At 37.9% G+C, this 26,218-nt stretch overlaps 1 protein-coding gene and 1 long non-coding RNA gene across 3 annotated transcripts in view; one reads left to right on the forward strand and one right to left on the reverse strand.

Annotated features, from left to right (window-relative positions):
• The first annotated feature begins 12,909 nt into the window (after positions 1 to 12,909).
• LOC103743137 lies at positions 12,910 to 17,788 on the forward strand. Of its 2 annotated transcripts, none has more exons than XR_607653.3 (4): positions 12,910 to 12,993; positions 13,424 to 13,525; positions 14,361 to 14,632; positions 16,364 to 17,788. It is a non-coding gene; the product is annotated as an uncharacterized LOC103743137 (long non-coding RNA). The 2 variants fall into 2 exon arrangements; XR_003851313.1 differs by lacking the exon at positions 16,364 to 17,788 and adding an exon at positions 15,254 to 15,305.
• A 1,931-nt stretch (positions 17,789 to 19,719) lies between these two features.
• Positions 19,720 to 26,218, reverse strand: part of Vsig4 (V-set and immunoglobulin domain containing 4) — a 37,966-nt gene continuing 31,467 nt past the window's right edge. The window contains 3 exon segments of the mRNA XM_017800932.2: positions 19,720 to 20,314; positions 20,317 to 20,411; positions 22,730 to 22,829. Coding sequence (XP_017656421.1) covers positions 20,208 to 20,314; positions 20,317 to 20,411; positions 22,730 to 22,829 — 302 coding nt within the window. The 3' untranslated portion in view covers positions 19,720 to 20,207.

Consider the following 26,218-nt stretch of genomic DNA (forward strand, 5'->3'; position numbering starts at 1 on the left):
CAAGTTCATCTGGTGTGGTCTCCATGGCCTTCCTGAACAAGAGGACAGGTGACTCACCACAGCTAGAGGACATTTTGAGCGATGTTCTATAGTCCCCTGGAACTTGGTCGACCTTGGAGGGCAAGGGGCAAAAACTGTCCTTTAAGTCCCTCTGACCAGATTAGTATAGGCCTCAAACTATGGCTGTTAAACATCTAATATGTTTAGTTCCACCAGTCTGGTACTTTTAATTACCATGTACTATGTAGATAAGGTTGGGTGAAAAACCAAATATTCTCAGATCAACATTGACTAGATATGTATTTTGTTCCTTAAACTAGTTGACTAAACTGTGACCATAGATATTTTAAGATTATGTGTATATAATTTTTGTCTCATCCTTTATATATAATAAACCTAAACAGACCTTCATCACTTGCCTAAGCTTTCTTATTTTTTCTATTTTGGAAAATATCTCCATTCCCTTATCCCTTTAACGTCTTTCAAATTCTCATTTTCCTTTTTTAAGTAATTATGAAACATATTAGTGTTAACAAATAATTTTCCATCGGTTGTGAAACTTCTTTTCCTGGTGATGCTAAGCAATGCTTGTTCCCTTTTAAGGTTCTAGTGTCAAGCCAATGTTTCATTAAAGTTTTACTGGGGAACCAATGAATTTATTGAGCTTACTTACCGAGATAACTGAGCGGTTGCTGAAGGGTATGTATGACCTGAAGGTTTGCACACTGGACAGCTTTTACCCAGCATGGATCATGCCTTCTCTTCCTAGCCTTCCGCAGATTATGTACTTTAGCCTTCCCCAAATCCAGGAGGCTATGTGTTATTAGGGTCAAATTATATACAGTTGTCTGGGAAGAATGGCTGGATACTCCAGTGAGGGTCCAGTGACCCTGCTTGGCCCTCCTTTAATGAATGAGCACAACTGTCATCAAGCCCAATTGTGACTATGTTTAGCAATCAGGCTCAGACTACTTTACCTTTTTCTTTTTTTTTCTCCCTCTTTTTCTGGACTCTGCACTGGAAATCATGGAAGGTTCACTCATTTATAACTGTAGTCTCAGGTTGAGACTCAGGCTAACAGTTGTGGTAATATTTATCCTACCTTAACACGGTGCTACTAATCCAGACTGAAAAAGAAGACAGAAGAAGATAAAGGAGAGAGAGAAAGAACAACAAAAAAGAAAAAATGGAAAACAAGATAGAACAGGGATGGACAGAAGAATAATTAAAGAGAAGGAAATGAAATCAGAGGAAACCAAAAATCCTATCAGTTTAACCAAAAGATTCACCAATCTGCATTCACTATTGAATCTCTCTAAGATCCAAATAATTTTTCATAAAATAGTATTTAGCATTTATATGAATCCAGCAATTTTTGGCAAAGCGCCTCCAATTGGTTTTCTCAGCTAAAGTATCTGCAAATCCTTTGGATCTTCCAGAATCTCCAAACTCCACTTCCATTTCTACCAAAGGGGAGAATAGAGCTCTTTGTGTACAAGAGTAGAGAAAAACAGATCATTCTTCTCCTCCCAACACCCACCCAACAAAAACTTCTTTCTGAGAGTTTTTAAAAACTATTTTATTTATTATTTTTATTTCATGTGTATGAGTGTATTGCCTGCATGTTGGTAGGTGTACCAGTCTCGTACAATGCAGAGGCCAGAAGAGGGCGTCATTTCCTCTGGTACTGGAGCTACAGACAGTTGTTAGCCTCCATGTGGGTTCTGGGAATCGAACTAGGCTCTTCTGCAAGAGCAGCCAGTGCTCTTAACTGCTGAACCATCTCTGCGAGTTTTAACTAGTAAAATCATCGTGTTAGTCATCTGGAAAAGTCCTGAAAGAGACTGGAGAGCTTACTAATCAATGCTGGAAAGAACAGGGCCTTATAGAAACCAAAACCTAATTAAAGTATAAATTGAAGAGGTTTGACAGAATGTTAAAGAAGTCATAGATATCTCATCAACAAGATTAGCTCATCTGCAGAACAAAAACAAGGAAGGCATGTGGGAGTTTTGTATGAAAACTGGGGTTAAAAACATCTCCAAGTACTGAAAGTGGTCATTGCACAAGTTAGAATGAAAGTGGCTCTGACCCTTCCTTTCACTTCATCTTAACTGACAAGATTTAAGATGGGTTTGTTAAGCTCATCTAATCTCCATGTTATCATGAGGAAACTCTGATTCATTTGGCTTTAAGAATAGATTTTTTTCTTCTAAACAGAAGAGAAATTGCTGTTCAGCCAATATGATCTCTGCCAGCTGTTTAGAGAATTGCAAAAAAAAATTCTCTAGATTACTTTTTTTTTGTGAATTTGACTTGCATGAGTCAGCTCATGGAAGTATGGTCAGATCAACTCCAGATGTCTTTTCAAAAAGGGACTTTGAAAGTTGTGTAAAACTAAGCCCTGTGGTCTGTGGTTAGAGGTCTCTGCTTCTGAAGCCCCATCTTTGGATGACATTTGTATCTCACTCTTTCTGTTATGTCAATAAGTCAAGTCTTTTACTTTTAAATTTGGAAAATGAAGCCCAGGGAGTTTCCAGAGTAGGTTTGTACAAAACCAAGATCTAGCTCATAGACTTGTTCTATATTTATTCAATTCTGTGTCTGGATTGTATGATCTATTTTGGATCTTAATTTAGAATCAGAATCAGGAGTTCATAAACTCTGACAAGGCTGATTATTTTGATTGTTTATTTCTTTTCTTTATTTTGGGGGTGAGTATGGTCTCATTATTTAGCACAGTTGTTATCCTCAAAGTTGTTATCCTCCTGTACTGGCATTCATAGTACTGGGATTAGATGCAGGCAGTTTTTAAATCAATTGAATTGTAGCATCTCTCCAAGACACTGAAGCACATTTACAGCTTTGCCTTTTGATTTTAGATAATAGATTTCCTCTCTCCAGCTCACTGGGTTTTACTCACTTTCTCTTTGACTTTTATTGAATCTTTTTTATAATCACCAAAAGTGATAGGAATGCAACTCTGGCTGAAGTTATACTTTTGTGTTTTTGAAATGTGTCCTATAATATCCATGGGAAGGAAGCAGAGGTTAAGAAGACATTACTCCTCAACTCATTTGATGTACTGGTAGGTAAATGTTTACTTCTAACCAGATCTTAATTCTGGGTCTTTCACTAAGTGCATACTGTATTCTATGTATACAGTCAACAGAAAAGAGATACCTTTCCATTTAAAGACATTTTGACTAGGATAGAACTAGTTTCATGGACTTAACATGCATGAAAAAGATCTGTGATCCAAGATGGAGTGAAGCAATGGAGAGGATCTCATTCAAAAGGTGCTTTAGTTGGGTTTACCAGCATTTATAGAGAGTATGTTGGACTTACTGTAAGCTATGGGACTCCAAAAATGAGTAAGTCAAGGTAGATGCCAGATAGAACACATCTAGCATATAAATAGCCAGCACAAGTACTATGTGGTCAGGCTAATGTAGACATGTGGAAAGTAAAGGAAATGGGAGCCAGGAGAAGTTTCCTAGATAATATGGTTAGGAGATAAGCAAATCTGAGGACTATGGGAATACAAATTTAATAGTCACTAAAAACTACTCTGCATAAAATGAATTATGGTTCTTTGGAAAAAATAGATGCTTCCATCTTGACCAAATGAAACTCATTTAGCTTTTGATGATTAGATTGACTCTGAAGAGAGTTGATGTCCTCTAAACCAGTGGAAGATTTTTTTCATTACATATTTTCTATGTATCCATTGATCAAATTATAATACTGTACCCTGTAAGTCACTACAAGCCTTATCTATAAATTTTTCAAATTAAGAAATAATAAATAATTCAATCACCTGGCATAGAGACCTCAAGGCAGATGAGGACTCTTAAAGAGACTATTATCTTTACTTATTAGGAGTTTGTGGTAACTTGGTGACACTAGATAGAAGGGTAAGTACAGGAATGTAGAAAGAGAAAACAAAGTAACTAAATGATGGTAGATTAGGAGGTGAAATAATTAGACAATCTATGGAACCTGTGTTTTTAAATGATTGTACTGAGTAATCTGAAGAATGATATGGGCTCTGGAAAAGAGTTTTAAATGTTTTCTGTGACTTGAGTGTTCTTACAGGCTGAAAGAGTAATAGATGAAGGAAAAATATGACGATATCTGGGAAGAGGACTTTGTATTGATAAATTTTGTGAGAACTCTGCCAGCGGAGGTGTGGAAATATGAGGAGGGAGTATTGAATGTCACTTCTGATACTCCTTCGTTTGAGCTAAGGATCAAGTGAGAGGTTGACAAGAGGCATGAGAGTCTAGGGTCTGCAGCTTGCAACTTAGGGAAGAATGTTTGGAGAAGTAGGATTAAGGGAGAGGAAATTGACTCAAACCACAGCAGGCCTGGTTTAGATAAGATGTGAGGATCAGCTTCCTGCCAGAGGGCCATGCCTCAAGGAAGGAGAAGTAAGAGAATCTCACTACTTATGATCCTCAACCCCAAATTTAGAACCAATTCTGCTGTTGAAAAAAATGGTAAGGTCCAGACTGAAGGCAGTGGAAAGGAACAATGGCCCTTCCAAGTGTGTGGTATGAAAGATAATAGGAAAGTCGGTTTGAGCTCATTACTGAATGACTTCAGCACCTTGAAATTTAGTTTCCTTATCTGTAAAAGAGCTTGAATTAAAAATGGCTTAGGCTAGACAAGCCATGCAACCTTGAAGGAGTTGCTGAGCCTCTCAGAACCTCAGTTTTCTCATAAGCAAAATGAGGCTAGTGGCCACTGTATAGTTTAAATGAGATAACACACAAGAAAGACCTAGGAAAGGCTTTGTGAGCAGAAAGTTCTCAATGAATGTTGAATGTTAACTCTTATCATTATTTAGAACCTTCTCTCTATGAGTACCTTGTAAGAAAGAAAATGTTAAAGAAGCATTTAAAGAACCTGGAAAAAAAAAGGATCAACAATACCTTCTAGAGAGGTGTTATGAAGGAGAATGTGTCTAAAGCACCCAGTAGTGTGCCTGACATAGTAGTCATGCTGTAGTTGGTGGCTCTCTTTTCATACTTTCTATCAGCATAGTGTCTAGGCCCCTATCAGCTCTCTATTTTTAAAATTATTAATAGATAATGGAAAAAAAACAGGGACCTGTGGATGTTAGAATTCATACCACATTGTCCAAGGGACAACAGTTCCAAGATAGAGTCACACTTTCAAGAAAGCCTACAGAGCCTCATTCCTTTCCCCATATGCATGTATTGCCAAGCTTTGCAGATGCACCAGGAAGCTTACAAGATGCTGAATAGCATCTGTGGGTCATAGAAGTGGACTTAATATATGGTCAGAGGCTCTCTCACACTTTGAAATGGATTCTTCCTTGGAGGGATAGATAACTGTTAAGAGCTGCAGCAGGTTCATTTACAAATTACATGTGAGCACAGATTCAGGCTCAGGCCCTACCTCAAAGGTTCCTTCAATGAGGGTCGTCCATGGAGGGCCCAAAGAAATCCAGGGTAGCCTCAGCTACAGTAGAAAATTTAGCCCTCACACTGTGTAATCATTTTATAGCTTAGAAAATGTTTCTCAAAATTTTTAGAAGAGGATTTAAATGTATATGTGCACATATAAATAAGTAATGTTTATAATTATTAATTATATAGAAAATGAGTGATGTTTATCATAACAAGGAGAATTAATGTGGGAAATAAATGAAAACAATCAAATGAATATTTTATATTCGTATTATATTGCATCCATATATGAGGTTCAGAGAACATAGTTTAATCTCTCAAGTCTCAGTTTTAAATTTTTTGCGGAAAGACTTTCATAAACTCTCATACTATATTGTTTACTATTATTTTCTCTCATAGCTTTCTGCATTCATCCGTTATAACACATTTTTACTGTGAGATTGCTTGGTGTTTGTTTCTTTTCTCTCATTTGAATATGGACTTTAGGAAGACAGGACCTTGGTCACTCTTGTTCTCTTTGGTATCTATATCACTCAGACTAATTGACAAATTCAGGAATGGGACAGGAGGTCTCTTAAAGATCATTCAGTCTGTCCCATATATAAATAGGGAGATTGGTGCCTAGAACAAAGATGGAAATTTCCCAATTTCATACCACAAGGCACAGCATGGGTGAGCCTAGAGCTCCGGGTTTCTGATACTCTATATAGGGCTATTTTCAGTGAAAAGTCTAAAATGGCATGAAAAGAGCTGCCTCAGGAATTACCATTTTTTGAGCTGCTGCCCTGAGTCTTGGAGAAAAACGGACTCTTAAACTGGATTGCAAGCTCCATGAGGGCGGGAACCATGTCTGTTAAACTCAGTTTTCATCTGAGTTGTTAACTGCTTTGAAAAATAGCTTTAAGAGTTCTTTATATATTGGAGAGATTGTTCTTTATATGTGTTAAGACAAATATTTCCACCAGCTTGTCATTTCTTTTTCTTTACTCAGAGTTTTTTATTTCTGTGTATTGTCTATGGCCTCTACTACAATGTAGCTCTTCAAGCGCAGAGTTTTTAAAATATTTTTTCTAAAGGTTTTATTTATTTATTTATTTATTTATTTATTTATCCTTTTGAGACAGGGTTTCCCTGAAGCCCCAGCTGGCCTAGAACTCATTGTGAAGACCAGGTTGGCCTTGAACTCATAGAGATCCACCTGCCTCTGCCTCCCAAGTGCTGGGATTAGAGGCGTGCGCCATCACGCCTGGCTTTATTTTTAATTATATGTATTTGTGCATGAGACTTCACGTGCCCAAAGAGGTTAGAGGTGCTGAGGCACTGAATTCGTTGAGTCTAGGGTTGGTTGAGTCTACAGATGGTTGTGAGCTACCTAACATAGGTGCTGGGAACCTAACTGGTTCTACAAAACATTATTTACTCTTATTTACTGAGCCATCTTTTTTAGCCCCTAGTGATTTTTATCTTAGTCTAGGTTATTTGCCTAGCATCTACTAGTGCTTTCCTTGTAGTAGATGCTTAGGAAATATTTGCTAGTGAAAAATAATTTGTATTTAATGTTTTTTGAAACCTCAAACGGCACGTACTTATTAGAAGTAGTCTGCCTCCTAAATCAGTGCCAAATCAAGTTCTAGAAAATGGTTAGCTATGGCAAAACCTCAGGAGTTTGATTTACATTTTCCTTATCTTCTCTCAAAAGCATCCTTCTTTCCCTTCTTTCACTCAGATGAAACATTAGAGAGATGAAATGGTCTGTATCAATTCAGTGATACCAGGCGCACTAGTGAACACAGACACACAGACACACCGACACACAGACACACACAAACACATGAGGTATGGTATGTATATGGGCTTCTATTGTAAATTCATAATTTTATGTAGTATTTGGGATATAAAAAGGAATGGTATTATGTATGAAAACACTGTTGAAAAAGTAAATCAGTCTAAATAGCTTAATACCTAAAATGCTTACATTTTGAAAACTTAGTATGAAATTTGCTATTTTCAGTTTTGAAATGTACAATAGTCTATATTTACTACATTTCCTGCTCTCATTGCTTTGAGAGGCCATACACTATGACTATCTTCTCATCATCCCAGATGCCCAGATTCTCTGAACATCGTTCTTCTTTCTGTTTCTGTGAGTTTGATTGTTTTAGAATCTACAGGTAAATAAGAGCACAAAGTTTTGTCTTTCTTTGCACAGTATATTTCACTTAGCATAATTTCTTCCAGCATCATACATATTGTAAATAATGGAATTTTCTCTCTTAAAAGACTGAGTAGTAGGAGTATATATTTTAAAGAAATGCAACCTTTGGAGGGTGGAGTGATTCATGAGCTCTACCCCTAGCTGAGGAGCTGATGGCTTCTATGGGAAGAAAAGTCAGTTTCCTCTAAGGGTGTGGCCCCTGGTAGGTGGACCATGCTCTAGTGGATGGCCCTACACCCATGAACATATAGACAACACAAATTGGACTCACTGGTTTATAAAAATAAAGACACCAATTTGGGAGGTGGTAGAGAGGTAGGAGGAGTTAAGGGGAGGAGGGTGGTATGAATATGAGAGAATTTTCAAAGAATTAATAAAAATATTACATTAAAAAGTGAAACACTATTTTGTTCCTTTAAAGTATTGGCAATAGGTTATTGCAAGTTGGTTCCTCATGCCTTCACTGACAAAAACCCTTTGATGGACTTTTGTAGGAAACAGATAAGAATGTTTGGCTAGGGTCACTTCAGTATATCATAAATGAATGATGCCAAAGGACTCTGACCAAGAGCAAAATGAGGGAAGAAAAGTATATAATCATTTGTTTTTTAAACAAGTCTTTGGAACCTTTTCTATTTTATTTGCAGTGTTGAGCATTGAACTTGGGGCTTTGCACACACTAGTTAAGTGCTCTAACACTGAACTATGCCCCTAGATCTGGAAATCACATTTTATTTGCATGATTTATTTTGCCTTTCTAGCAAGCTAAACAAAGTCCAGCTCCCCCTGACATAACAATAAAAAACTGAAAATTAATGAGGTTTTCTATATATGACTTCTCTTGTAATAGAAAAAGGATAACTGACAAAAGATGGACATTTTTTAGCTAGACCCAATATTACAAGTTTTGTAGATTGTTTTATGATCTTCTCATTCATAGATTGTAGCAAACCATTTAAACCCTGCCCCTTCAATTTACTAGTTTTGTTATTACCTACCTGAATGTCAGCTCCTCATCTATTAAATATTATCATATCTTTATCATTAGGCTCTGGTGAAGACTGAATTAAACTGATCTATGTAGAATGGGAGAGACAGCTCAGCAGTTAAGAACACTGCTTCCTCTTGCAGAGGACTGATGTTCAGTTCCCAGCACCCACGTGGCAGCTAACAACCATCATGTAACTCCAGTTCCAGGGGATCTGACACCCACTTCTGGCCTCCGGAGGCATTGTACGCACAGGTGCACTTACATACATGCAGAAAAACACTCATATACACAAAGAAATAAAAATAAATAATATATAAATATAAAGGGATTGAAACAGAGCTTCATACTTAATGAACTCATAAAATTGTTCATTATTTTGATTATAGTTGCAAGAAATCTCTTGGCAGGTTCAACATCTGTGCCTGGCTTCTCCAAGAACACAGTTTTGTTGGATAGACATTTAGGCCTTTATTATTCTAACACATCTATATGTATCAATAACTCTTATTTATATAAGCTAACCATGTCCTTTCTTACCCTTGTATTTTTTCTTTTACGGTGTTTGAGGTAGAACCCTGAGCCTTGAGTATGTTAGGCAAGCACTGACCTACAACCTTAAACCTTCATGCATATATTTTAAAAATCAACATGGCTGTTAACATACTGTGACTCACATTGTGTTTCTATTACGTTATTACGTATTAATAGTCTGTTATATATTTAATTTTACCTTGATACCAAACATAGAACTTTGCAGCTACTGAATGCTCACTACCACTCTGTTAAATAAATTTCATCTGTCGGTGGATTAACTGCTAATGCATATCTTGGTAGTATTGCTGGTTGTATGGACCTTCAGTAAAACCTCTGTCCCCAGACTCAGATGGAAAAGATGTTCTTTAGTCCTGACCTGAATATGCCTTATACATTGCATCAAACTTTAGGTTTCATCTCACAGGAAGCACAGTGCAATCCTGTGCAGAGTAACCATTAAGGTTGAGGTGGAGTATGTGGACATTATCCATCTCTTGCACAGGAAGTGGTCATAACTTTGCAATTGTCCTTGGGTTTCTTACAAAGGTTTCCGAAAGGAGGTGGAACAGAATGAGGAGGGAAATGAAAAGTGAAAAGGTGCCTTCCTCATTCTTACATAGAGGTAAATTAAGCTAAGGAATGTGGAAAATTTAGGCGAGATCTTCATTTGCTTATGCACTTATTCATTTACTCTGCTGACAGTTCTAGGGCAAACCATTTTTTTCCCTTGCCTTGCGAAGACCGCGAGGGATCAGGAATAGTCCTTACTTTGGATTACCAAGAGAGATAGATATGTAAGGGCAGTATAGACAACTGATTTTGCTGGAGGTTCTCAATGAAGAATTTCCAAAGACAGACAGCATCATTTTTATCTCTCTTATTTAAGACAGAGTTAAAATCTTATTTTTTGAGACCCTTTCTTATTTTCATCTAGTCTGTCACTGGTCCTGGACGAATCCTTCATATATTTTCTACACTTCTAATGGCACTTTATACCTCTGCCAAATTGTCACATCTATAGATGCATACAGTTCCTTCCACACATTCCTATCTCCCTTTTTCCTGGCCTGAGACTCCTTGAGTCTCATATGGTGATTGTGGCTCACCTAGAACATGATTGTTTAAGGTCACATAAAGAATGAATTGTAGCGCTGAATCTATAACCCCAAGGCTATAACTTAGGGTCTAAGACACAATGTTTCTGTCTCAGTGTTCTTTCAATTCTAGTACTGAGTGAATAAATTAATATATCTACAGAGTGTTTCCTTGTCAGCTCTGACCTGCTCACTTTTCTCTCTTAATCACCTTCCTTCCTAAACATAGCAATGGCAGACAACACCTAAAATATGAAACTCTTTGATTTTTCATTGCTCTGAGCAGTAACTCAAACAATAGACTTTAATAAAAGAAGAGGTCCCTTTAGCTGGGCGTGGTTACACATCCATGTAACCCCAGCACTTGGGAGACTGAGGCAGGATGATTGCTTCAGTTTGAGTTTGAGTAAGGTCCTGACAAGCCTGGGCTATAACATGCTTCTGGAGTGTAGAAGAACTCTTAGAGTTCAATGCCCTTTGCTCCAGTTCAGATACTGTATATAACAGATGGCATGATTTCTCTTCATTTTTCTCACCCTTAATAGTCTCTTTCATGGGCCTTTTATTGTGCTCAAAATGGACATGATTAATTACTCTTTTGGTGAAGATATTCTTTCCAGAAGATTCTTGTTTAAAAGCTAGTGGAGAAGAATAGCAATATAGCTCAGCAATTTGAACACTTGCTTAGCATGTGTAAGGCCATGACTTCAAAATACCTAACATCACAAAAAGGAAAAACAAAAAAGAAAAACTACTAGAATACCTCAGCTGATAGAGCAGACAGAAAGGAATGGTTTGAAGAAGTTACTCAATCTTTGTAGCGTGAGCTGAGAGAATGGAGTCTCTTCTTAGCAACGTGTTCACAGGACTCTTCCTTCCACTCCAAGCTTAGTCAGAAATGGAAAACAAAACAAAACAAAACAAAACAGGAATTGAATCTTTCTAGAAGCCAGATCTGGAGAATCTGGTCTCAAGGCCTAAGCCAATAATTATTTTTATTTTTGTAGGAGGAAGTTGTTTGCAGAGTAGTGTGCATGCAAATCGATCTCTATTCTAGGCTAGCTCCAAAACTTTGGGTCCAGTAACCACAGGAAAGCACACATTGAATAAGGAGGAGCAGGGACAGAGTCATTCATACAGGACTCAGGGAATGTTTGAGTTTGAAAGGCTAAGATCAACTTCTCCCAGCTCTGCTGTTTTTATGAGAAATCAAGACACAGAGAAGGAATAGAGTTGAGACTAAGACCCAGTGCTTCAACTCTTAGGATGTGGTCATTTTGCTTGAGTCGCAATTTATAAGACTTTATGTAATGTGGGTAGAGTATTCACAGAAGCTTGAGTGTTGCTACGGGCCTTGTTTCCATTGTTGTAGGCTAAGGGCCCTGACCTTGGTACTGTCACTGAAACCTATTTAAAATATATACTGAATGCATCACAGGACTTTCCCTCCTCTTATTCTCTTTGTCATTAGAATTCATGGTAGAAGGTCCATAATGAGAATCCATGGTCATTTCTGGTTCTGAATAAAGACTTCTAAGGGATTATAAACACAAAGACTAGGCTACTACTCATTGTTATCGTATACTCTTCAATTCCCTTTCTAATCCTGAAGGTCAAGTTGAACTCAGGGCCTGGTACTTATTTTCTCAGAATCCTTTTTCTTCTGTCCTTTTTCTTCTTTGTAGTTAATATAAGAAATTAGAAAAATCTTGACATTTGGAGTAATAACTGAATGCAAATTCTGCCTTCCCCATTATGTCCTAGTTTTGTTTTCTTAGACAAGGTGCTTTATTTGCACATGTTTCAGTATGCTTGCCTTTCACCAACATGCCAGAATGTTCTTGAGTAAATGATATAATATATATGAAGCACAGAGGAGGTATTCTAATAAATGTGAATTTTCTTCTTTTTTTACTCTGTATGTCTCCTGGATGACAGAACAGGATCTTTTGCTATAGTCGTGATGATAGGGCCAGCTTCATAAGCATGTGGTCTGCTTAGAAAGACTTCATACTAGGTTTAGAACAGTGTCTTCACCGTCTTGAAATTCTTTCATTGTAAAAAAGAGATCTATTATATTTACTTTGAACTAGGTCATGTAATTTGTATAGCTTGTTCTATATGTCAGGAGAAAAGTTGGAAGTGAAAGTGGTATTTTAGGACGACAATTCATTCTCTCAGAATGAGAGAACATATAGTTTCAATGGAAATGGTATCAAATTCCAGATTTGCCACAAATTTGCTTCATGATACTTGATATTTCCTTTCTTTCCTCCTTGAGTCAAATTTTAAAATTTTGACAATGTGGATTTTCTTTAAATAATACCATATTACAGGGTTCCCTCAGTTACCCTGGGGAAACCTCCTTGCCTCACCATCAGAGCCTAGGGGCAGCTTGTATTTTCTCCTTTCCCACTCTGTAGCATGGGAAGTTAGTGTCTTTGGAGGTTGGCTGAGTGTGGGTGGAGACAGGGCAGAAAGAACTATTGCTGCATTGGCAACTCCTTTCACAACAGCCCTGTTTTGTCATTTTGTACCCAGATTTCCGTTGGCTAACCTCAAACTTATCTTCCTCATTTCTATTTCCTCTTCATGACACCAAGGGTCCTTCAAAACACATGACTTTCCTGCTCACAACATAAAGCCAAGCTTTCCCTGGCCCCTACAGTTTGGATCAGCACCTACGTCCCCTCCAAGACCAAAGCACCACTTCAATGACAGGTATAGTATCGACTCGTCTTTTTAGATTCTTTTGTTGGGACAGCACCCACAGCAAGCAAAGTGTGGTTTAAATACACCCAACCAATTTTCAAGTCCTAGTTAAAGATGCAGGTTGAAGGATGAAGGGTGTCAAGTTTCTTATTGGCCTTCTATCCTGGAGCTTATAATGGTTGAGAGAAGGGATATAATAATTGCTTCCAAGGAATGGTGTTTAGAAGATAGTCATGTATAAGTTAAATGTTCTTTGGAACCATGAGTTAAGAATTATGAATAGCAGTTCTTAGTTAATTGTTTAATTAATGTTTTTCCTTGGGTGAGTACTTTCCCCAGGCTAGGACTTGGTGTTTGTGTGTCTTCTGTAAGGAAGAAGAAGAGAAGGATGGAGTTGATGCTGTCCAATGACTTAGTCTCTGTACCTCTTATTTTGAAGGTTATCAGCCAGCCCTCTTTTGAGAAGGAACCAGGAATGATGCTTGAATGTATGTCTAGGCAATGCTGAGCACATTCTGGAAAGCTGGTGGTGATCTGCAAGGTATGAATGAAATGAAAGCGTCTTTCTTCTCTAGTCTCATATTTTACTACTCAACTTTCAAAATTTGAAAATCTCATAGAAGTAAGTTAAGGAGTAGAAAGAGATCAGGCATATATGGGAGAAACAGAGGTCCAGAGAGAGGAAGGAAAGTCCATGCCCAAGGCCATACAGAAAACCTATAGCACAGCTGACTCTAATCCCAGGCCAGTGCTCTTTGTGTTCTGCCCTAGAGGACTGAAACACCAAGAAGCAAGAGGCATCCTATAACTAGACATGAGGCTCTCCTTATGCTGGAAGAAAATCTGAATATTTAAGCATGGTCCTGAGGATATGTTTTTAACCAATTCCTTTCCAGATACATGATTTTTCCCAAATGTTTAAAGATCTCCAGGTGTTTACTTCAACTTCTTTTGTTGGGCCTATGCCTTCCAATTTCCTTCATCAAAATGGACTTTTTTTTTTTTTTTGTCTCAATGACAGTTGCTCTGTGGAACAGTTGAATGGAAGATTTTACACTTGGGTGGGGGTAAATGATAGTATGTCAGATAGGATAAATGACAAACAGAACAGTGTAAGAATCCTTCAACCTTTGTCCCACATATTTATACATCTCTTCATTCTATGGGTCTGGTTAATATTCGTCACCAGAACTTGCTTTTCATCTATGTGCTCTATTGGGGCGATGTGGAATAAAGCAGCAAGGGTGGAAATAAAACCTGTCTACATCCAGCTTAGTCACTGACTCCTTCCACCAATCCTGGAACAAAATTACCTATAATGATCTTCAAATTCAGTGTACTAAGAATATTTTCTCCCTTTTATACCCCTCTTCCAGGCTTCCTGGGGTGTATGCGATCAGAAATGACATTCAGGATGCTATTGATACCTCCAGATTATACAACTCTTCTTACAGCAACTGATAGGCAATGGAAATGATGACAGAAAAGCGCAACAGTCCATTTTTCTTTTCTATGCCACCACACACTCTAATTCTTTTAACCAGTCTCCTTGGCTAGTTTTTTTTTTAATCAGAAGCACCAGTGGCTGAACCAAGCTGTATAAGAAGTTCTGGAGATCTCATCAAACAATTTCCAACATCACTGCCAGGTAAATTTTCTTGCTCCATTTCTAGAGAAGGAAGTTGAAGGCCAAGGGTGGTATCAGAATCCAGCTCTGTCTTACTCTCTATACTACATGATATATCACCACCAGGACAGCTACTTTGGCTGAGACCATACTTCTAGGAGATGTAGGCTGGATTATGAGGTAGTGAGGGAAGTTAGGGTGTAGAAAAGAGAGTTTTGATCTTTAGCTTTGAAGTCATCCCCAAGTATCAAATTAGAGTGTTCTGTTACCCTTTTATGTTCCACTAAGAGTTTAGAAGAAAAAGTAGACATTTTCTTGCTGAAAACTCTTACAAGCAAGTTTCTCTTTCCTAGTAATCTTGGGATTTTTTTCACTTTTATGGCCAGTATTTAATATAGACCAGTTACTTTCTTACAAATAAACCTTAAGAGTTGGGCTGGGTAAGAATTTCATATTGACAACATGGCATTTTCAGCAAAAGGACCTGGACAATGCTAAGGGAAATCTCAGGAAGTTCCAGTCTTGACTGTTCTGGAAGTTTAGTTATTGGCCTCATGGCTGTGCATTCAAGGATCCCAGTGCTGCCCTGAGAAATCCACTCTTATTTTTGTTCTTTGTTGCTGTGCTTCTCCCTTTTTCCAGATGGTTATAAAAAGCAAAGAGGGAAAAGTTCTGAGGAGAAGACACAATGAGATGGTATAGTATATGCCCTTTAATGCAAGCATCTTGTTGTCTGACCTTTAGCAATTGTTTTCCCATTTATAATTTCCTTATTTATAATTTTGAATAGGTGAAGCCAGATTATTTATAAGGGCACTTAGTAGTTTTCATTCTTTACTATTTATGTGAAAGTGGGGGACATGTTAGACAAGACTGGCTAACGCCACAAGAAATAGCTGCTTCAGTTCTGTTAATGTTACCCTATCCTCATTTGGCTTACTTCTGTTAGAGCAGGCACTTCTTTTTTTCTTTACTGAGGGTCAAACCCAGAGCCTAGCACATACTATATAAGAGCTCCGCCTCTGAATTATATCCCAAGCCCTCAGTTTTCTGTTTTCTTTTGTTTATTTGTGAAACAGTCATACTACATGGCCCAGGCTGGCCCCAAACCTGAGATTCTCCTGCCTCTGCTTCTGAGAGCTGGAATTTCAGGCATGCACCATCACACCCTACTAAAGACATAATTTTTTTAGCACTTGTTACATAGCAAATACTAAGCTAATACCTTTACAAACATTATCATGTCATTCTTATAATGACTTTATGAGGAAAGTATAATATTTATTATGCAAGCTTTGTGGTTGTGAAAATAGAGGTCAGGGAGATGAAATAGTTTATCCAATTATGCCTTGATAGTTAATGGCAGAGCTAGGATTCAAGCACATTCTTAAACTCAAAGTCTAAATACAGAACCTGAACACTGAGAACACAGCTTGGGAGAACTTATAAGAAGAGAGAACAAGGTTACTGAGTCTGAGGCACAGTCCTTTCCTCAAATCAGGGAGACATGATGATGACCAAATTGTTCCCTCTCACTTCATTAAGAGTACACTGAATCTTGGAACATGATATTGCTACATGCCTGGACCACCAATGTCCTGAGATGAGCATTCAGGGTCCGTCTTTTGGTTTGGAGCCTTATACTTATGTTGCTCACTTCCTTCTTCAGGTGTTTTAGCTGGCTGCTTTAGATTCTGCAGTTTTCCTGAGGCTCAGAGCAGGATTTTATCACCTCATTTTCTCTCTTTCCAGGTCCACTACTTCCCAGACAATTTTGCTGCCCATGGAAGTCCCTGGCCTAGTCTTCTGCAGTGTCACGCTCTGTGTATTTGACAAGCTGAGTTGGACACTCCATATGGTAGAGTGTCAGTTTGTCAAATACCCCAAGTGTGGCATATGCCTAGCAACTCCAGGCCCAGGACACTGCAAATAGACTGCTGGTGGGGTAAAAGAATGTTTATCAAACACCAAGCTCTCTCAAATTATTATATGGCTTTGAGGGAACTAAAGCCTTTCATCAGAGGGCAACAGAATAATAGTGAGGCAGCACTGGGAGCTACAACCCTGGGCTGCACAATGGTTTTGAAAATCCATAAGGGATATACGGAAGAAAGTGCTATTTGATTTTTTTTTTTATCATCTTCTTCCTTCTCATTCTCCTTCTCAGAGCCAGGAGACCAATATCCTCATATAAACATCACGAATGTATGTGACAAAGTAGGACACAGAAGTCTAGTTTCTTGCTTTCTGAGGACATCTTGGCCTTACATACAGCTTCTCTTTTCTTATTTCCTTGTCTCATTCTTGGAGCCTCTTTCCTATGTCTCTTTGCCTACACAATTCTTCCCTGTACTTCTGGACTCCATCAAAGTGCTGTCTTTGTGGGGAATTTTAAAAGTTCCTTTCTCCTTGCCTTGATGCTAGTATGTGCTATTGTATTTCTTATCACCAAATATGTCCTTTAAAAGTTAGTGAACGTTTCCAAGATATATTCTTGAATTCCCCACTGCATTGTAAGATTATAAAGTGAAAGTCTGTAGCTTATTAATTTCTATGTCCCCTACTATCGCCCAGCGTTGTAACTATCTAATAAATGTTTATAGATTGATGTTCCACTTGTCCATGAGCTTTGGGTATATGGTCGGAATGTTACTCAGGATTTTGTAAAAAAGAAAATCAAACTGTGCCATGAAGTATATAAGGTAGTAGCCAAAGTGGAAAGGTTGGGGGAGTGAAAAAGAGGGGGATAAAAGCTCAGGGGACAAATCAGTTTTGTATTACTTGGTTACACAGATATACAATGACTTTTAATAGTATTTTTCTAAGCCTATAATATTCTAATGCTGCATTGGGAATGACTATGATATAGAGCTATGGAACAAAACATTTCTGATATCTAGTTCCAGAGTCTAATATTCCATGGAATATAATTTGGGAAACTTCCCTAAAGTAATGTACTTTCCCTTAGCTCTGGAGATCTCCTCTATTTGCTCTTTAACTTTCCCCTGACCAGCCAGCCACCTAAATGTCAAGCCTCATGTGTCACCACATTTTTTTGCTTAGAATATTATGAGGATTGTCTTGGTACCTAGGAATTACTTAGTGTCTTATTCTGCATGGGAGAAAGTCATATTTTGGATGCAAAGATTATCTTTGGAAGCTTTCTGCTGTAATGAATAAATGCTGCTAAAAACTCAAGGCCTGAATTTCAGACTTTGTTTTCCTGTTGCCTTTAGACAAGTTTGTTTCTCTCTGGGCTTCAACGACTCATTTATGATATGGGATTGTTAAAATCAGTAATTGCATAGCTTCCTCAGATAAAAGACACTAAGGCATCCCTGATGATTCACAGTTTCTGTGGAAGGGCTGTTGTGAATTTGTGATTCATTTTACCAGAAGAATTGCAATGAAAGTTCCTTAACCCCAAGAATTCCTTTGTTTATTAAGATAAGATAAATGGGTGTTTTCAAAGGCTGTGGGTTTGAACACCGAGCTGTTTCATGAGGGAAGCTGAGGTTTCTAAAGAGTGGAACCTGTTTCAGAGCCTTGTAAGTGAGATGGAGAAGTTATCCCTTTTGGCAATTATGTGTTGCTAGCATTTGGCAATTAAGAAAATCATGAGGTTTTGATCATTGATTTGGCAACATCACTGGGGGTGAAATGGAGGAATCTTTCTTGTTCATTTTTGTATATTATTTGACTTCTGTAATCACCCCAAAGGAGGAGCAGCTCTTAGTGGAGCCTGATCTGACTCTGTGTCTACACTGAAAACATAAATGACAACATGGCGATTCCCAAGAAGAGTAAGGAAGTTGATTTGATATGAATTACATGGGGGAAAGGAAGCAGTGTATAATTGGCCCCAAATAAGTTCTTTGTAGGGAAGCTTGAGTTAAAGGTACATAAACATGTAATTGCTCTTTGTCTCTGTCTCTTTCCTCTCTTCCCCTCCCTACCACTCCTTCTGCCATGCCCCTCCCCCTCCCCCTTCCTTCCCTTCCCCTCCCCTTCCCTTCTCATCTTATCTTCTCCCCTTTCTTGCTTGAGGGGAAAAACTTTGTTAGTCTTATTCCACTCCACATTATAAGAAGAGCTAGAGAAGATGACCTATGAAGAATGCAACTACCCAAAAGATGTTAGTGGTGTTGGATATATACTCTGGAAAGAAGGGAATCACTTCATTTCTACACTCATTGTCCCTTGAGAAAGTATTCTAGATTTTTTTCAGGCTTCCTGGTGCCTTGAGAGGAGTCACCAGGTAGAGATGGAAAGAAGATGTCATGGGGAATGGAAGTCATATAAGAGCATTTCGGTGTAAGCAAAAATTCAAAAATTGACTGTGTGGGCTTGAGAGATGACTCAGTGGTTAAAATCACTTGCTGCTCTTGCTAGGACCCAGGTTTGGTTTCCAGCATTCACAAAGCAGCTAACAACTGTCTGTAACTCCAGTTCCCTTGGAGCTGACGCCCTTGTCTGGCATCTTCGGGCATTACACACATGGGTACCCTTATAAACATGCAGCCAAAACACTCATACACTTTTAAAAAAATAATAATTTCATTGTGTACCAGATGGGGCTTATCCATGTTATGAGAAGGGAAATGGCATGAATGGAAAGGTGAAAGACCTACTAATCAACAAACAATCCCTCACCAAAGAAAAGCAAAAGTATAGCTTGACCTGATGGTCTAGGCCTATAGTTCTAGTTATTTGGGATTCTGAGGCAAGAGGCAAATTTAAGGCCTCATTAAGTTACAGAGTGAATTTAAGGCCAGCCTGCACCTTAATGAATCCTTACTTCAAATTAAAATGCAAAAATAGGGCTAAGGATATATAGCTCAGTGGCAGAGTACTTCCTTAGCATGCACATGGCCCTGGGTTCAGTTCCCAGTAACTAACACAAAGACACAGACACACAGACACACACATACACAACAGAGAGACAGAGAGAAAAAGAGACAGAGACAGAGACAGAGAGAGAACAGGAGAATAGAAAGATGTGTGATCCGTGTGCCCAGGGATCCTTATCACATTCATTACTCTCTCTTTAATCATTCTTGCTAGATCCTACCATATATTGAGAGATCAACACAATTGAGTTTTTTTTTTATCATGATTAGATATTTATTAACAGCAAAAGAATACTAGAACAGTAGACTCGCAGTATAGGAAAAGATATATACTCTGGTGTGTTACGTGGCAATCTGTTGTCTGGCCCTACAGAAAGAGAAGTAATTCTGGACATAGAAGTTCCCCTGAGTTGGCAGAACAGAGCTTCCTCTGATTTTCTAGTGGTATCTGAAGGAATAATGAAAAAAAACCTCTAGTGCTTTGGACACATTTTCTAGTGTTTTGAGAGGAGCTGGGGGAACGACAGAAATGAAGGGCCCAGGAACAAACGGAGAATCTGGCTGGTTTGTGGTATATATGGCAAATTCTTAGTCAAAATCAGACACTCCCAGGGGTCCCAGGATAGGCAGAGTAGGTACTTTGTTTTTTTCCATGAAGAGAAAAAGCAGGGAAGAGAGCTGTGTTGAAAGTAAGAACTGATTAGGTAACAGGCAATTATATCAGTAGACATGGACTTAGTGGAGCATTAGTGGCAGATGCTACTGTTTTCTGTAGCCAGAACCTCATGATCCTGGGGAGTCTTGGTGATGATCTGGTACTGCTGGGCCAGGCAGGGTTCACCAGATAGCTGATCAGAGACTGGGAAGCTGGTTTGTCACTGAAGCGCTCACTTGTGAAGATGGCCACCCTCATGGTTTCTCCAGAGTTGTTCGTCTTCTTGGCACGCACCCTATGGCCCAAGACCCCAGTATCCATGAGAAAAGTCTTGGAGCTTAAATCCTGGTTTTCCAGCATCTTGCTTCCTAAATTCTCATGAACTGACTCTCAGGCACTTGCTAGACAGGGATTCTAGAAACAAAAATTTAGTAAACCTAAGTTTCCTTATGTATTCAGAGAACTGGAGCATGACCTCAGGACAGTCCTTAAGAGTAGAATTCTGTTGTGATTCTGAAGTACTCTGGCTTTAGGACCAGTTCTATGTCACACACCCCTTCCTGCATCTTTCCTGCCAATGACCAACAGCATTGAGAACAGAGAAAATGACTCATAAGATGGAAAAGGAGAGACTACTTTACTGGTTCACTTCACAGACATGCTATAGAAAAGAAGGAAGAATCGGTTCAGAAATTTCTATGGGGAGTGGATAAAAGCTAATTATGAAACCCGAGCACCAGTCTGAAGGTGAGGGACAAAGACAGAGAAAATTCAGTGTCTTAGCTTTCCAAAACTGGGAAGTATTGAGATGAATTGAAACACATAGTCATGGATTTATCAGGGAAAGGAAGAGTACACATGTTTGGTTTCCATCTGCTTTGAAATTTCTGACTTAGGACATCAAGTTTCAGATGTTGCTTGGTGTGGGTGTATAAACACTAGAGAGCATTATCAAAGATTCTCAGAAAATTCTTGAGGGAATCTTGACTGCCCAGCCACAGTCCAGGAAGAATGGTTTGGATTAGTTCCATGTCAAGAACCATAGACAAGGCCATTCCAAGAGCACTAACTTCCACCTATTACGGAGGGGCCCCAAATAGGAAAACATTGCCTCCTGGTAGCTATGGAGGAGAACTGACATCCATTCTACACTGGTTCCCAGGATTAGCCTGGCATGAAGAAAGCTATTTCTCGGTACTGCAGTCTTTTATGAAATATGGAAACACATGCACTAAATTATAAGAAAGTAAATGGGGCAAATCACAGGGTTTCTGCTTTGTTAGAGACCCATGTTTCCATGTCTTATCTCCTCTGGAGATTGGACTAGGAGCTCCTGTACAAGCAAATGTGTTTTTGTTTGTCATCTTTATATTCCCAGTGTCTAGAATACAATAAGTGCTCAGTAACTCCATGATAAATTGAATTTCTGCTCATAAGCTGTCTCCCTTAAAGAGAAATAGAAACAAGGAATTTGTAGAAGGCAAACTAAGAAGGGTTTAAAAAAGATTAGATGTGTAAGGCTTATTTGTCTGAATTCAGTGTCAGTGAGAATAGGTAAAAAGGAAAGGTGTATGTTAAGAAAATAGGCTAGAACCATATGACAGAAGGTCTTAATAGGAATGCTACATTTTGGTCTCATCCCTGGAGCTGTCAGGAACCATGGAGCATTTTAAGAGGCAAATAATATAATTCGCTTGCTGTTTATGAATGTTTTCCTTTTGATAGATCCTGGGTTTGTGGCCATTTGAGGAATCTCCATGCCTACATTCATCCTGAAGGGTAGGCTAACTGACCAACATCAAAGGTAATACTGGAGACCCTCAGTGGTAAAGAGATCCATGGTAGAAAACAGGGCATTTGTGAGTATCTATTTTTATATAGCATCTCTCACTCACAAACATCCTGTTTTCTACCATGGATCTCTTTACCACTGAGGAAAACTCCATTGTGTAAATGTATCACATTTTCATTATCCGTTTGTCAACTGTGGGACGTTTAGATTGTTTCTATTTATTAGCTATTGTGAAAATAGCAACAGACCTGGATGTACAAGCATTTTAGGTCTTTATATTTTAGCTTATGTGGTTCCTTTTTCCTGAAATACCATCCCTTATCCTATGATTTTCCTTCTGCATCATCTAGTCCTAGTTTTACCGTCTGAAAGGCCTCATTTATTATTCTAACTCTGACTCTCTTCTCCTTAGGGCTTTTTATATTGTCTTCTCTACATATAATCTTTCTGATTATATATATATATATAATGTGTGTGTGTGTGTGTGCATTTGTATTTACATGATTAATTGTATGTGGCAACCTGGAAACCCTTACATAAATTTCAAGCAACTTGAGGGTCGATTCTCTTGCATTCTTACAATGTGATTCATTATAAGGATGTCTGAGTACCCAAGATTCTTGTAGGCACATCCATAAGTCTTGTGTCATTGCTGATAAGAATAAACATCTGTGTCTTTTTATCTCTACCCTCACTCTAAAGCAAAACTTGAAGCTCATTGAAATGCTTAACACGGTACCTCATAGAGAGTGTTGGCAAATATACTTCCAGAAACAATGAATAAGCCAAAGGCAACCATCCATATTTAGTACTCACCCTATTGGGATATCTTGTGGTAGACATGATATAAGCTATGGTGACAAATCAACATGCAGCACAAGGAAATGATGAGGATAGCGGCAAAATTGTGAAGGTCCATTCCTAAAAGGTAAAATAAGACCAAGTGGTATTTGATTAAAAATGATGTCACTCAATGGTCCCTCCCAGAGGTGGATACAGTGTGCCACAATAAAAACATGTGAAGAAAGATGTGACCACTAGTGTAAGAGTGGCGTGACCATTATGGTAACTGCTTTCTGATCATATTTGAGGCCTGCTCCATAGGAAAGAATCTCATACCTGGTACCATAATCCTGGTCAAAAGACCATTTTCTAGGGAGAATATATGCCCTAGTGTAGAACCTGCTATTGCTCTTTTCATAAATGGCCAAGTTGCCTTCTAGCCATGTATTTATACACATATGCCTGGTCTACTCTCAACCTTGGTAAGAGAAGCTTCTTTTTGCAGTGGTCAGAAATCAATGAAGAGATGCACAATTGGTCAAAGTGCTGAGAAGAAGAAAGTGAGAGCTCATCTCCAAATGGAACATCTATGTCACCCACCACCACCATTCAAAGGCTCAGGGAGCATTATGGGAGAGAAGGCAACATGATAGTAGGAGCCAGAGAATGGGGAGAGGTGCTGTCCAATGATGGCTTATGGAAATGGCATAGTTATTGTACTTATTAACTCACAGCCACTGTATTACCTGCTCAAGACCTGTACAAAATCAAGCCACCCAAAAGTGCAACACAGATGGGAGAGGTACTCTTTAGACCCCACCTCTTACCAAGGAGATATTGGCAGTTGATAGCTACTGGGGCCAAGAAAATCATTATTTTTTGAGGGTATTCCCCTCATACCCCATGTACATATGGGCAATGCTAAGTGGACTTACTGGATTATCAAAGAAAACACACAAAAAGTGAATTCACAAGAAAAGGATAGAAAATTGAAGAAAACTCAAACTTAAATAAAGATGGAATTGAAAAACTCAATAAGCCAATTTGAAACATCAGGAGATATTCTCACCAGCAGAATGACTCCAATGGAAAACAGAATATCATGGCATGAAAACAAAGTTGCAGAATTGGATCACTCAAGAAAAGAACATGAAAAAAAAATTTAAATGACATGAATGGAATATCCATCTGGACAAAAAATAAACAGGAAAACAGCTGAATTATAAGATATTATACATCAGCTGGAACTAATAGACATCTGTAGAATATTCCACCTAAGCACCAAAGAATAAATATTCTATTCAGCACCCCACGGAAGTGTCTGTAAAATAGACCACATACAAAGCAAACCTCAACCTATACAATAAACTGAAATATTTCCATGTATTCTATCAGATCACAATGCAACAAAACTTAAAATCCATAAGAAAAGAAATTCTAGTAAGTACGTGAACTCATGAAGATTAAACAACACACTCCCGAGTGAGGAATAGGTCACAGAAGAAATCAAGAAAGAAATAAAAGTATGCCTGGAACTAAATGAAAATGATAATACAACACATCAAAACCCCTGGGATACATTAAAAGTAATCTCAATAGGGAAGTTTATAGCTCTAAGTGCCTACGTTTTTAAAAATCAAAGAGAGGACAAATAAATGACTTAGTGGTACAACTCAAGCATTTGGTAAAAAAAGAACAAACCAAATCGAAAAACCAGCAAATGAGAAGAAATAATAAAAATCAAATAAGAAATCACTGAAATAGAAGCAAATAAAACAACACAAATAATCAATGAATCTAAGATCTGGTTCTTGGAAAAGATAAACAAGATAGACATATACTTAGCCCGAATCAGAGATGAAATGGGAAACATTACAACAGACACCAAGGAAATCCAGAACATTATAAATTATAAGGAAATACAATAAAAACATACCCTCAATTAAATTAGAAAATCTAAAAGAAATGGATGAATTTCTAATTTCTACCAAAATTGAACCAAGAAGAAATTAATAACTTAAACAACCCATAATAAGTAAGGAGATCAAAACAGTAGTAGAAAGTCTCCCAACCAAAAAAGTCCAGGTCCAGATGGAGTCACAGCAGAATTTTATCAGAACATTCAAAGAAAATCTACGACAAGTACTGCTTAAATTATTCAAAAAGGTAGGAACATAGGAAGAACTCCAAAATTCCTTCTATGAAGACAGTAGCACTCTAATATCAAAACTAAGTAAAGACACAACAAAAAATTATAGGCCCACATCCCTAATAATCACAGATGCAAAAATTCTCAATAAAATACTTGTAATCTGCATACGCACATCAAGAAGATCATCCACTATGATCAAGTAGGCTTTATTCCAGAGATGCATGGATGGTTCAATATACATAAGTCCATAAATATAATAAATTATATAAATGGACTTAAAGACAAAAATCACAAGATCACCTCAATAGACACACAAAAGTCCATTGACAACATCCAACATGTCTTCACGGTAAAAATCCTAGAGGGGAGTGTACTGGATGGAACATATGTCAACATAATTAAGACTATATACACCAAATTCACAGATGACATTATTTTAAATGCAGAAAAATTCAAAATAGTCCTATTAAAATCAGGAACCAAACAAGGCTGTACACGATCCCTACTCCTTTTCAGTACAGTGTTTGAAACCCTAGCTAGAGCAAAAAAGACAAGAGAAGGAAATTAAATGATACTAATTGGAAAAGAAGAGGTCAAATTACCCCACTTTGCAGATTATATAATATTTTACATAGAGATCCCCAAATTTTCACCAGAAAATTTCTAAAAATGATCAACACTTACAACAACTTGGCAGGATTCACAATGAATTAACAAAAATCGATAGCTTTTCTATATACCAAGAATAGGGAGTCAGAAAAGATCATGGAAACACTCCCATTCACAATAGCCTCAAAAATTTTTTAGGGATAAACTTAACCAAAAACATTATAACTCTCAATAATGAAAACTTCAAATCTTGGGAGAAAGAGATTGAGTAAGACACAAGGAAATTGAAGGCTTTCCAGTGTTCACGGATTACTAAAATTAGTATTGTGAAAATGACCATCCTCCTAAACACAATTTATAGACTCAATGACATCAAACTCAAAGTCCCCATGACATTTTTTTGCAGAAATATAATAAAACATCCCCAAATTCATATGGAACTACAGAAGACCCCTGAGCACAAATAGAGATGCTGGAGGAATTATGATGCCAGATTTCAAACTATATTGCAGAGCTAAAGCCATAAAACAGCATGGTACAGGCACAGAAATAGGAATTTAGATCAAACAATAGAACAAAATATAAGACCCAATCATGAAAGCATGCAATTTCAGTCACCTTATATTTGACAAAATTGCCAAGAATACAGAGTGGAGGAAAGACAGTATATGCAAAAATGCTGTACATAGATGAGGGGAAGTAGGTAAGAAGCCCCAAACCTAACTTAGGAAGTATGGACTATATATATGTAATATATAGTATACAT

This window comes from Nannospalax galili, unplaced genomic scaffold, assembly GCF_000622305.1.
Source record: "Nannospalax galili isolate Female #2095 unplaced genomic scaffold, S.galili_v1.0 scaffold280, whole genome shotgun sequence".
Classification (NCBI taxonomy): Eukaryota; Metazoa; Chordata; class Mammalia; order Rodentia; family Spalacidae; genus Nannospalax; species Nannospalax galili.